At 40.6% G+C, this 14,115-nt stretch overlaps 1 protein-coding gene across 5 annotated transcripts in view; it reads left to right on the top strand.

Annotated features, from left to right (window-relative positions):
- DYNC1I1 (dynein cytoplasmic 1 intermediate chain 1) overlaps positions 1–14,115 on the top strand; it is a 341,106-nt gene that overhangs the window by 40,209 nt on the left and 286,782 nt on the right. For 3 of the 5 annotated variants that reach the window (XM_062178066.1, XM_062178064.1, XM_062178063.1), the window contains exons 3-4: positions 4,722–4,836; positions 7,824–7,914. In XM_062178066.1, coding sequence (XP_062034050.1) covers positions 4,722–4,836; positions 7,824–7,914 — 206 coding nt within the window. The remainder of the gene's footprint in view (positions 1–4,721; positions 4,837–7,823; positions 7,915–14,115) is intronic. The other 2 variants (XM_062178067.1, XM_062178065.1) reach the window with 1 other exon arrangement.

The following is a 14,115-nucleotide window of genomic DNA, read 5'->3' as shown; positions in this document are numbered from 1 at the left end:
GTTTCTTCACTGTGGTGTTTTTTCTTGTTACACTATGGCTCTATATTAAGTGGACTGTCTGCTTTCGGTGGAGCCTTAGAGGCTTGAGATGAGTGTGGACTGAGAGCTGTGTTTGGTTCCTCAGGGTTGAGGGTGTGTCAAAGATGACACTCCCAGGTTAGGCGTGGCAAATCTCTTTCTTTCTTTCTTTTTTTTTTTTTTTGATTCAAAAGGGAAGTAATTCTGCACAGCTGAACGTAATTGGAGGTAGTTAGCAGGCGAATGATATACCCACAGGAGCCAGATATCGGAGGCTCTTTCCCAAGGACCACACAGGGAATCTCTGCTGCCCTTGGTGTGGGCTCCAATTCTCCTGCAGTCTCCCACTGGGTTGCCAAGTTAGATCCTAATCTCCTGTTATTTCACCCCTCCCCCCAGAGTCAGGTTTTTCTGCTAGGCTCAGGGCTGGTGCAGACCTGAGGTCGCCCTGCTTATGATGTATGTCCAAAATGGCGCCTGCTCTTTGTCTTGCTAGCCTTTGAGAGGTGAGCAGAGAGAGAGAAACTCGTGTCCGTATCAGTCACTTTTTTTTTTTTCCCTCTCTCTCTTCTAGTTAGCCTGGTGAACTTTTCCCCATGGAGTTTCAAGCCTCCTTCCCTCTAGTCTCCTCTTTCCGCTTGCCCGCTGGTGTCTCGGGCTATTGAGGTTCGGATCACCTCGCGTTCCAACGCTGGTGTGTTGAGTCTGCCGCTGGTGTCCCGAACTTGGGCTCCCACGCTCTCCACGCAGGTCCACTGTGAATCACTAGTTCTGGAAGAGTTTCCTCTGCTGTTTCTTCCCCTACTCTTCCTTGACCCTGCAGTATCTCCACTTTTATTAACCTGTGTCTTGCCGAACTATCAATGCGCTCCCTTCCTATTCCGCCATCTTGCCGCTCTCCAAGACTCCAAGCTTTTGAGGGAAGGGTTGTGTGTGTGTCACCGTGGAGTCACCGTCAGCACCCCTGTGAGCCTGGGGGTGACCTTCAGTGAAGAACTGGAGGACGAGTCACGAGTAAGCACGTGGGGCAGGTCTTCCCAAGCACCAGGAGTTCTACTCTGCGGGCTTCTACCCTGAGTCAGTGGGCCACTGCCATTGACCTCCGAGCTTAAGATTTTTCTAGTTTTCATTTTGTTTGTAGAGAGCTAGAAATAGCCTGGAGCTTATAGAATTGATTTTTATAAACTTTCTTTAGGCTTACAATTTAGAAAAAACAAATAAATTTAGAATGCAGAAGAAAGAAAATACTCCTGAACGCTAAACTGGGTGACTTTTTTATGCCCAGCTCTGAAAACTATAAATTAGGACCACCCAGGTTGACTATCTACACAGAATCCAGAGAACTATGTACATGTATAAAATTACCACTCTCTGCCCTTTTGGATGTCAACTGCTTTCTTGGCTGTGGTGTTAAAGATGAAATCTGATTTTAAAATAAATATAGCAGCCACCATTTAAAACTCAGCCCTGATTTCAGGAAAACCGGGCCTCAGTGCAATGAGGTGAGCGTAACAGGGGCCACCCTGAAGTTTCATCCTGTCCTTGGCTGTCCTCTGAGTTGCTGGAAATTACAATGGGCAGGGGTTCCTGGCCCACCCTCACCTGTCCCTCTAATGTGCTTGGAACTGTCATTTAAAATGATTGGCAGTTCTCAGCTGACAGGTTTTCTATCTTTGATGATTCTCTCTGGGTCTTAGCCGTGATCATGCCTTACAAACAGAAATAACACTTGCTGGGAAAGGCACCTGGCCAATTTTTAATTAATAGTATTACAGAATTACTCCTTGTTGAGTCATTAAAACAGAAGATTCTGCAGGATATAGAGTGCTTCAAGATGAGGGCACTGGGTATAGCTGTGCTGTATGAAGTCACACTGTCTCACTCGCGGTGCTCACGGTAACAGAAAGGAGCTGTCTGTTTCTGATGAGCGCTGATTATCTAATGTTGCATTTTCCATCGTCAGCTTAGAGCTGATGGCTTTCCTAAGCTTCTGTTTTATCTAGGTAGACATCTATCCTATCCACTTATGCTATTTTTTTTAATATTGCCTGTTTCCTTGAGAATTAAAAAAGGCAGAGCGTGAGTTGCAGGGGCACCATGAGTTTCGGAGATGGAATTTTGTAGACGAAGTGCAGGTGTACTGTTTTTGCACAATGTATGATTACTCAAGTTGACATGAATGTCTAACATGTTTCATGAAAGCTTACTGATTAAAGTTTAAAAATGTCTCAAGAAAACAAACAAACAAAAAAACAGATACAGATCTTGTGCCTTTCCGAGTAGGACAGACATGACAAAGTTTTTGATAAAATGCCCTAAGTTTATTCTAGTGGAAAAGATTAGGCAGATCTTTTTCTATATATTTAGTGTAAGTTCCATTAGGACTTCTCAGTATCTACTGATACTTCAGTACATTTTGTTTTGAAGGAATGAGAGAAGGTTAAACATTTTCTTCCTGTTGTTGCTAGAATACAGAAGTGGCTCTGGTGGGGGGCTGAGACACTAGACATGTAGATGACTCTGCTCCAACATTGACAAGTGAAATGGCTTCCTGAATGAGGCACCTGTAGAGGAAATTGGCCTGACTACGGAAGGTATACTTCTAAGTTTCTGTAAAAGAAAAAGTGCCAAAAGCAGATACTGATCCACTGATGCAACATGTTTCATTGAGCATCTACTCTGTGCCAGACACTCCTCTATCTTTGTGGAAGCATATTTTGGTGAACAGAATACTCAAGGATCCCCTCATGGTAAAGCTGACAGTTCAGTTACAGCATAGCTCCTTGCTATAACAGAATACTATTCCATGCTGGACTCCTAACAAGAACTTTGTCTATCTTAGTTTTTTCATTTGTATTCAGTCACTGCTATAAGAATTTCCAGTTCTTTCAGTTCCCCTATTTTTCTTCCATCCTTCTGTCAACTTTATGACAAGCGATGTTGATTTAGATCCTGACTCTGAAAGTTTTCTTTCCCATCTTAGTCCTATATTTTCCTATGTTGAATGCACAGACTTTGAAATTTGCTTCCATAACTTAATGTTCAAATTTGGGGCAGAAAACACATGAACTTTGATGTTGTCACTCATAGAAATTAAAGAATTCTGTGTCGTGTGATGGCACCTGAGATGGAGCTCTTATTGACCTCCTAAATGGTGGTTTCCCTCTGGTGGCAGATGGGTTTCAAAAGTATGACTCTGTTGGAGGCCCCAGGTGAGCAGTAACAGAGATGTGGAGTCCAGGGTCGTGTGCAAAGATGCACTTAGCTTATAATCAGCCTGCAGGTTCCATGCGGGAACAGGTCAAAACCTACATGAACTCTTTCTCCTTTACGGGCCATCGTATAAATTTTGTTTCACTGCTTTGAAATGTGCTCTGCGTGCCTGGAGGGAGGTACCATACCTGTTAGGGGAGAGGGATGTGTCTGATAACTGAGTAGTAGGTGTCCAACAAGCTGTAGACTGCTGCACCTCTGTAGCTCAGCAGAAATCACTGCACCCCAAACACGGCATCTCAGTGTTGCACAGGCGGGGCAGACACCTTGCCTTAAGTGAGCACTGTGCCATGGAGGATGGAAGAGACCACACACAGTTTTTAAATTCCCCATTGGTCTTCTTTCATCTGCATTTTACTTTGTTACTAGCCTAGAGAAACACATCTTGGGCATAGAATCAGATATTAAGAGGCTCACCTGCCACCGTTTTTTAAAGGATTTATTTTATTTATTTGAAGGCATAGTCACAGGGAGGGATGGAGAGAAACAGAGAGAAAAAAAATCTTCCATCCACTGGTTCACTCCCCAAATGGCCACAACAGCTAGGGCTGGGCCAGGCTGAAGCCAGGAGCCAAGAACTCATTCGGTTCTCCCGCATGGGTAGCAGGGGCCCAAGTGCTTGGGCCATCTTCCCCTGCTTTCCCAGGCACATGAGCAGGGAGCTGGCTCAGAAACACATAAGGGATGCTGGCACCACAGGCGGCAGCTTAACCTGCTGTGCCACAGTGCCAGCCCATGTGATGTATTTTTTAATACTGGATTTCTGCAGGGCACTTCTGACATTTTGTACTATATTTTTCTCCATGATGATTTTCTTCTTTCAGTTATTATGTACGATGGAATCTTATGACAATCAGAACCAAGTAACAAGACCTATTTTTTTTAGTAACAACACTTATAGTAATATTGCTCCCCTACCCTACTATAGATTTAACCTGGTTTATTTTACACTGTAATAAATTTATAGCACCAATAAAAATAACATATTTTACAGTTATAGATTCTCATAAGTAATTTCATTTTTCACCCAGGTCCCAACCATTGCTTGTATGCATAACCCCAGGAGTGCGTCATAGATATTCCACGTACTCATTTTATGAACTGAAGCCCCAGAGGGACAAAGTGGCAGATAGATTTTTTTTACAGTTATATTCCCAGTCAGCAGTCGTTGGCCTTGATGGTTTCTTCCAAAACCAGTTGAGAGAAGCTTTCGTACACGTGATAGAAGCAGGAGAACGCCTTCAACCACAGGAGAGAGCACTGGATCAGAAATCAGTAACTGGTGCGGTCGTGTGGTTTTCCATCCTGTTTGTACATGTGACTGCAGCTGCCCACGGCTCTGGCCTGGCCTTGTCTACCACTCACTTCTCACGCCAGGCGTGCGTTTGGTTGTGCCACTCGCTTTTCTTACCGACGTCTGCATTTTCCAGGCGGATCTGCAGCAGAAGAAAGAGCCTGTCCAGGATGACTCTGACCTGGATCGGAAGCGGCGGGAGACGGAGGCTCTTCTGCAGAGCATCGGGATATCGCCTGAGCCCCCGCTAGGTACTTGAGAGCACTTTATTCCCAACCTCCAATTGGACTTGCACGGGATCTTCCATGTCCAGCGTTTGCTATCCCGTTGAGTGTTTTGCATTATTTTATTTTTTAAGAAGTTCTGCAGCTTACGGCTCAGGTTGCATGTAGTTTTGGAATTGAGGAGCTGGAAGGAGCCGGTGGCAGCAGTAGAGTTCTTAGTCATTTGCTGCTTTTTGGCTCATTATATGGGCCACCCGTTCCTCTGCACTCCTGGTTGGTTATTTTACACCTTTTACAAGTTGCCACTTGTTAAATGCAAGAAATCTTGGGATGTTTCAAATTTAATTGCTCTTCATTTCCATTGCTGAATTGCAGCCTCTCTTCCCTGATCTGAACACTGCGAATTTGTGTATGAATTTCATAATCACTACAGGCATACGCTCAGTGGTTACATTGAAAGAAACTTGAAATGATGTCGGATGAGCAGCTAATTAACAAATTGACTTTTACTTGACACTTGTATCTTGATTTCATTGCTAATTGGCATTTTCACGCAACACCCCTCTTCCAACTCATTCATTCCTAAATGATTGTCCATGACCTCATTTTATCTCTAAGGTTTGGATATTGAACCGTTTGTTTTATTTGTAGCGAAGGTAACTTGTGCATAAATTGTTTCTGTGGTCATTTACCTATATATCTCTCCTGTGATAAATCATTTTATTTTTCTTTTATCCTTTTGTTTTCCATACATTTAAGAGTAATCCTGGGGTATCTGTAAAACTATATGATAGCCAATATAGTGAAAAGAAAACCTTTTTAAAGGTTACGTAGAATTAAATATAATATCAAATGTCCTGCTCAAAATAGTTTTTCTTGCTTTAATTCCATAACTTTTTTCCCAAGAGAATACTTTATTAGTTTCTGTAATCACACTTACATAGAGAAGCCCTTATATATTTAATATACTGTTACCCCTGTACAAATGGAAAAAATTGTGTTTAACATTTCTAGACCAAAATGGCTGTTAGTTTCTGTACAATGCCAACTCAATGTGATAAACGGATACTTTTTTCAAAGTTGACAGCACAAATATAAAGTTTACAAAAATTCAATTATATATACATGTGTGTACATACACATACCTCATAACTGACTTTCATATTAAAATAAATTTTCATTTTATTTCCAAACTTGCTTAAAATAAGAATAAAAATTATCCCTGTGCAACAGAATGACAAATGTCTATGTCAATGTGAATAGGAAAAATATGAGGGCACTTCAAAAAGTTCATGGAAAATGGAATTAAAAGATGTTTACTTTGGTGAAAAGATTTTGAAATCCATGCATAGTTGTTTTCTAATATGTATTTTCCATGAATTTTTGGAAGACCTCTTGTATATGAGCTTACAAATCATTCAGTACCTATGGATATAATTTGATATATCCATGCAAAACTAAAATACCAATAGAAATGTTTTATACTCAGTCCAGTTTCTAGTAGGTGGAAGCCCCAATTAGATCTACTGGTTTTGTTTTACTTCTTTATGTCGTGGAAGATGTAATCGATGGGATATTTGACCTACTTTGAGAAATTGACTAACTAAACTTCTTGTACATAGCCTACAAGGGATATAAATTAGACATTTTGCAATCAATTATAGTTATGCCTCAGTGTAGCCTTTGAAATGCTGTTGCTATGTGAACGCTGATTAAAACACACTAGGAGTATTTTCCCCAACCATGCATAAAGCCAGTAATTTAACCTTAAGGACAAAACAGTTGAATATCCCTGAGCCACGACCAACTTTGAGACTATCGCTACGTACCTGCCGATGGCGCCTGTCAAGGGTGCACCCTGTTTCCAGTCTGATGCACCACCCCACTTTACCCTCTGACTTAGCACAAGGGGAGACTACGTGGAAACTCCTAGCTTCCTGACGGATCTGCCATTGTGTTAAAGGATTTGGGAAAAGTCGTTAATCCCTCTACCCTGTTAAATAAATAAAAGGAAATTGCACATGATTGAAACCAAATGGAAATCCACATACAGGCACTGAAATTCCTTTCTGCCCATACGGCTCCTTTGGCATGTGTGACGCCGAGGAGCCGTTGCATTGCCTGGCCTGTAGCCATCTTGGCTACTGCGTGCGGCTTCAATGTGAGGACAGTTGGCTTGTATCTGAAGGAGGGAGGGAAAAAAATAACTTGCGTTTCCTCTAGCATGTTTCTTTTATTGTCCTCGCTGGATTTTCAGCTTGTGTGGACCTGGATCTGTGAACTTATTTCTCCTGCCTTCAGAGAGGCAGTTGCTGTTGCAAGCAAAGGAAAACAAATCTCAAACAGAGTACACAGCACGATGGGCTGCAGCTAATAATTAAATGTAAAAATAAAGCAGCCTGTCGTGTTCGTTGTTTTGAAAGGGATTTTTAAATTACGGGGTTGAACATCACACCCTTTCTCTGTCTCTGAGTCTCATAGCAAATGCAGTGTATCTTACGTGCACAGTAAGTTCCCTCCAAATGCAAACCCGCAGCAGGCTTTTCTGAGTTTCCTTTGCCATTTAATATTATCAGAATCACATGTTTCATAATCTCTTAAGGTTTTACAGACACCCCATTTGAATTTTTAATAGGTCACATCTATACTAACAAAATAAAGTGGAGAATTGGAAGTATCTGGATAGTTCACCCTAGGGAATCCTTGACGTGAATTATCTGGATAGCTACTTTGATTCTCTATGTTACTTTGTTAGGGTGGACATGGCCTCGAATCCCTAAATTAATTGTGTCTAAATTCATTTTTCAAATTTTAATTTCCAAAATATGAAAAATTCACTTGACTTTCTTCCTTTTCTTTCCTTTTTTTTTTTTTTCCTTATCCCATCTCAATCTCTCCTGGCTATACAACCACTTTAATTTGGGCCCATTTGTTTGGATTTGTCTGACACTGCTCTTCACCAGTGCAGCCGCTGCATTTTTTAACATGGGATACCTGTTATTTTCATTATTTAGTCCCAACCCCTATGTCTCCCTCCTCGAAATCAGTGAGCACTCCCAGTGAAGCCGGCAGCCAAGACTCAGGCGATCTGGGGCCGTTAACAAGGTAAGAATTGTCTCTTTAAAAAAAGCCAGGGTGGGATGGCAAGAATACTAAGGATCGTTGTTAAAACACTTAGATGTGCGTGCCCTTGCATGTAACCTCAGTCATTTTATGTTTCCCTACGAGGCGGCTTGCTATTCTTAGTGGCATAGCAAAGATGTTGAGCACTAGAATAATAAACTCACCATCATTCTTCCTTGAGAGAGCTAACTTAGCACCATGTGTCTTCCTTAACAAACCTTCTCGTTATTCTACTCTGGTTTACTACTTGGCTTATTATCCGGGTTATTTTTCATTAACAAGCTTCTCTTTGTGGATTGAACACTGAATTGTTCTAACCCAAACTTTACTTTTGCAAGCATCCTATTTGTTTGCTTAATGGAGTTGCCAAATTTCAGAACTCAGCTCCTAGTGCTTATTAGTTTATTATTATTGTTGTTATTTGGGCTGGCTGTTTCTTGCGTATTGAGTGGCAGTGGGTCAGCATGTTATCCGCCCTCCCCCACCACCAAGGCCACATGGCTTCCTCACTGCTCAGCTTAGTTGGACTCATGTAGGGACATAGACACTGTTTTTCCAGTTTCCAGTTTTTCACGCAAAGCAAGGAATTTCAATATTTATAGAAGCATCTCCTAAATGTTAATAACTTTTGTTAAAGGCAGTCATGGGCTAGAGTTGGTCTGTGGGCTGATAATTTGTGATCTCTGACTTTGAGTCTTAATTTTTTAAGAAATTCATAAAATAATTAAGCTTCAAAGGAAAGAGGGAACGAATCAGCCGCACACAACTCTTTAACAAGTCAGCCTTTTGGTTTGCGCACTTTTCAGTCCTTGGGTATCTGAGAATATTGCTTGCTACCATATGCATTATTGGGAAGAAGTAGAACATTTTTTATTTTTCTATTTTCTCCTAATGTCATAAACATTTTGTTTGGAAAATATACTGTTTCCCTACTGGCCCAGGCAATTTGGTAGACAGAAATAAGGACATGAGGATTGTCTAGCATTGGCCTGCGCTTTAGGCTTTCTTTGCCTAGAGAAACTAACATGTAAGATTGATATTATAGCCTTCATCTCTGCTTGGTGCTATGCTTCATGTTTGAGTATTTTGTTTTGATCAGGTCTTTCATAACTGGTGGACCCTGCTTTCAATTTGAGAAAAATGAAAGTAGAGGCTTTTGTGGACACAAGGCTGGTTTATTTTAGCAAATCACCTTTGTGATTTGGGGCAGCATAACATCTTCTGTCATCTTTTGCTTTGAACACTTCAAAAGGTCTTTGAGAGGAAAACCAGCAATAATGACGCAGTTGTGGAAGATCTAACATGCATTCATGAGCTGGTACAATAAAATCACGTTCCTCCGGGGGTCCGTTGGCCTATCATTAAGTTCATATATTTGACTGTTACTATACAGTGATGGTGTTGTGTCAGTACTACTTAGCTTCCAAGGGTGCAGTTGGCAGCCGCATTAAGTTCTATTCCCGATTTCACAGCTGATGAGCCCTTTTGAAACATTTCCACAGAAAGCTGACCTGGGCTGTTAACCACTCTGGGGACAGGTGCAATTATCCCTGCTCAGAGAACATCACTCTTCATTTCTTTCTCCTTCTACTGTGATTGATTTTTGTTCTCTCTTTTAACTTAGTGAATCACTTTGGAAGATGTGCACTGTACTCTCGCCCCCACAAACTCCAGCTAGCTTCAATTCTTGGTAGGATAGGGCTGGCAAGAATGAGGAACTAAAAGTCAATGAGTAAATCCCTTCCTGAGAGCAGCTTTCCTAGGAATGCAAGAAACTTGGCATTAAGAAAGGGATGGTTTTCCAATGGAGCGCAAAGCTTGCTTGGGAAGAATATGTTAGGGATAGCTTAGTATATCCTGGTCTGGTTTTGAACTTAGGAAAATTCCACACAAATTTATGTTTTTGCTTTGGTAGAATGGATATGAAAGTTAAATTGCAGGAGAATGTTATGTTTTGGTTTTCAAAATTCCACTTGGAATGTCTTTTTGTGTAAAAGAAACATCTTTGAAAACAATTACTATTAACTCTAACACTTCATAAAACATGAAACTGGGCAAAGAGCTGTGTGAATTCTAAGAATATAACTGCAGTCATAAATTTGCCTCGTCGTGTAGAATTTGGACTCTTCAAGAAATAAAAAAAAAAATCTTTCAGCAGATAACTTCAGAATGAAATTAACACATCTGATCACACCTAAAAGTGCACATAAATTCTGTCATTAATTTACCCAAATTCCAAACCGAAGTTAAAACTTTTATTAGAGAGCCCAAATTGTTAAACATTTCTTATAATCACTATAACTGGTTAATCTGAAAATTGGCATACTCAAAATAGTGCTTTAAAAGAAGAAAGTACAACAAAATTCCTTTTGTGGATTTTCCAGAGAAGTTGAGTAAATGGTTTAAAATGGGTGCATAAAGAGTAGAAATATATACTAATTTTTTCCATTATACTACTATGATTTATAGATTTTTTAAAGTATCACAATTTCTTTTTTAGTTTCTGCTTGTGTTATTATAGCCCGTTTTCACTCACAAATTGTGTTTGGGGTATTTTTCTCCTACTGTTGACCAGTTTTTGTATAATCAATTGGTCAGTTAACTATATTGGACAAGGAACAAACTGTTAAATAAAAAAAATAAAACATTTGAAAGTTTTACTTATAGACATAGGTGAAAACATCTTTATTATACTATCTGCAACTGGAATTCCACACACTATAAAGAGGACACTATGCTACATTTCATGGGTATTGACTCCAAAATGCAAGGATATTTTAATAGAAGGAAATGTGTTACCATATTCAGGTTATAAAATGGTGTAAGATACTTGAGACATTTAAACACCTGTTCTTGTACTTTAACATTTGGTGAACTAGGTATACAAATAAAGAATAGAAATATGAAACCAACCACCTGCAAACTTGTACACACATAAGTAAAGCAGTAGCACTTGATAGCCTTTGAAGAAAACTGGCTTTGGATTAGTTGAATAAATATTCATAGTTTCTTGAGACTAGGGACTAAGTGATATTTGAGCATGTATCCATAGAGTTGGTATTTGATAAACATTTGTTGAATGGAAGAACTATCCTAATTTTTTACAGACCAGGACAATAAGACACAGAGAATTAGTCATTTTCTCAAGTTCAAATAGAGCATAGCTGCAGTGTGAGGTTGGTTTCAATTTAGGCATGTGGATTCCAGTTACACAAGCTATACTGCTATCCATTTCCATGTAAGTGTGAACTGCAAACTTTAGGATTCTTCAACAATAAACTAAACAAACAATAGTTTAGAAAAAATAAATGAAATATGGGTATGGAGTTGATGAACAGAAAATATCCTCATCCAAGTAGTTGGGTAAAAATATTGAACTTGACAAGGCTGAGGACAGAGCATAGTCTGTGTTCCTGGGACCACGTTCTGGGTTGCTCAATCCTTGCTCACCCACTTTCATTATTCAACTAGAAGTGAACCTACGTGATGATCATGCAACCCACACTCAGTCTTCTCATTTATGCGAAAGCTCACAAGGGATTTCACAGTAGGGCTCTTTGTGTTTAGTTGTGACTCCTTAGGGTTCTCAATGCGCACCTATACTAGGAGCTGCCTTGCCTGCAGACACTTGGGAAAGCACACTGACCTAACAAAGTTCACCTGGACATCAGGGGACAAGGCTCCACCCTGTCCCAAACCTGACTCAGGGAAGCAACTTTCAAAGTGATTTCAAAGATGAACATCTTTCAATGCAATGACATTAAGCAATCTCCCATAATAATAATAATAATAATATCCTTAACAAAATAATCAGAAGGGGAGAGTTCTGATATCTGTCTTTCATGAGAAGTGGTATGGGTATGAGGTAACAATTAATTTCTCTTTTTTTTTTGACCATCTATTGTTTTAAAACTATCACTAAGTTACATATTCTAATTAGAATCTTCAAGCCCCACCAACATTTTATTTTTAATATCTTTATCATTACAGAAATACTACTGATGAATTTTAAATAATTACAAAATACAAGGGACTTTCAAAAAGTCATGAAAATGGAATTAAAAGCTAATTTTAATGCAACATGTTTTTGAAATCCATGCAGTTTTCTCATTATATGCATTTTCAACTAATTAGTTTTGTAGTACTTTCATATGGACAAATACAGACCACAAGATAAAAATATGTTATCCTCACCACAAAAGATACGCACTCTTAACATCATTGCATTTACTGTCAAATAATGTGCCTACCATTGTATATATGATAATAACAACTTACTGAGCAAGATGTTGAGCCGTCTTTTCCAATCAACCATCTCAATTTTCTATATCAATAATTTTTACCTTTTCTAATATCTATATCACTTTCAAATTTGCCCCATTGTCCCTAGCATAATCCAATACTATTAAAAATCTATGCCTGTCCTCCCAACTACCAGCACCTGCAGACCAAAGCCCCTTTTATCTACTTTTCTCTGGTGAGGAGGTGAGTTTCCTTCCCAGGGAACTCATATGCAGTAGGTGGAGAAACAGCTTCTCAAACACTTACCAGGAGGTCGGGGCGTAAAGGGAGTGGCTTGGAGGTCTTGGGAGCCTTCAGCTCCACGTGTCCTCCAGATTAGAGTTCAGCAATGAAGGTACGGATTTCTACAATCCTCCATTCAGTAAATACTTAGTTTCTTGTTGACAGACTATCTTGGTAAAATTCAGATCTTGATATCCCTATTCTTTCTCTACTGCCTGGGAAGGTCTCATGTAAGGACATTAGATTGGCCTCATATACTTGGTGGACAAATTGTGCTGCAGCATGTGGCTACCATTTAATTTCAGTGACTTCAGGGGAAGAAAATGTGCTTAGTGACCATGGTTCTAGTAACCAACAGGACATTCTGAAGATTTTTATCTTTATCCATAGCCACATTCCATAGGACTCTCTGGAAATATAGACACCTTGAAGGACTTTTCAAAAAATTACTCATTCATTAATTTTTAAATATTTACATTCTTGGAAGGGAGGGGGAGGGGAGAGGGGGAGGGAGGGAGGGAGGGAGAGAGAGAGAGAGAGAGAGAAAAAATCTTCCATCTGCTGATCCCTCCTCAAATGCCTGTAACAGCCATGGTAGGACCAGGCTGAAGTCAGGAGCCCAGAACTCTGTCTGGGTTTCTCACATGGATGAGCCATCACCTGCTACCTCCCAGGATGCATCAGCAGGGAGCTGTGTTTGGAACAGAGCAACAGGGATTTGAACTGGCTCTGCAATATGGGATACAAGCATCCCAGGTGGTGGCTGAAAATGCTGTGCCACCCACCCTATTGATATGAGAGGGAGGGAGGGAGGGAAGGAGAGAGAGTGAGAATGAGAGCGAGAGCGAGAGAGAGAGAGAGAGAGAGAGCAAGCTCAAATGCCCATGGTGGCCAGGGCCAGAGCCAGGAGCTGGGAACTCAGATAAGATCTCCCATGTGGGTGGCAAGGAACTCAAGTACTTGAGCTGTCACCTGAATTCCCAGGAAGCTGGAAACAGAAGCCAGAGCTAAGTATTGAACTTAGGTATTCCAGTGTTGTGACTATGGGCCTCGCCTTTCAAAGACCTTTTGTCTTATTTTGGTGAAAACATTGTCATCTTCCAAGGTGATCTGATGAATCAGAGGCAGAAAGGAAGGCATTAAGGACATATAAGTAAAAGTGAAAATACAATAAAATACCGCAAGATTGTGGGGAAACTTAATAGCACTATTAAAATTTATTTGTATAAAGGTTAGATAATCATTATTTAAAGTGGAACTAACAAGATGCTACCACGGAGACTGGATGGAGTCAGTGATTCAAGACCGATTAATAGTTAGTCTCTTGGCCAGCACCATGGCTCAACAGGCTAATACTCCGCCTGCGGCACCGGCACCCCAGGTTCTAGTCCCGGTTGGGGCGTCGGATTCTGTCCCGATTGCTCCTCTTCCAGTCCAGCTCTTTGCTGTGGCTCAGGAGTGCAGTGGAGGATGGCCCAAGTCCTTGGGCCCTGCACCTACATGGGAGACCAGGAGAAGTACCTGGCTCCTGGCTTCAGATCAGCGAGATGCGCCGGCTGCAGAGGCCATTGGAGGGTGAACCAACGGTAAAAGGAAGACCTTTCTCTCTGTCTCTCTCACTGTCCACTCTGCCTGTCCAAAAAAAAAAAAAAAAAGTCT

Source organism: Lepus europaeus, chromosome 20 (genome assembly GCF_033115175.1).
Source record: "Lepus europaeus isolate LE1 chromosome 20, mLepTim1.pri, whole genome shotgun sequence".
Classification (NCBI taxonomy): Eukaryota; Metazoa; Chordata; class Mammalia; order Lagomorpha; family Leporidae; genus Lepus; species Lepus europaeus.
Note: the sequence above shows the minus strand (reverse complement) of the source record. Positions and strands in the feature narration are given on the sequence as shown.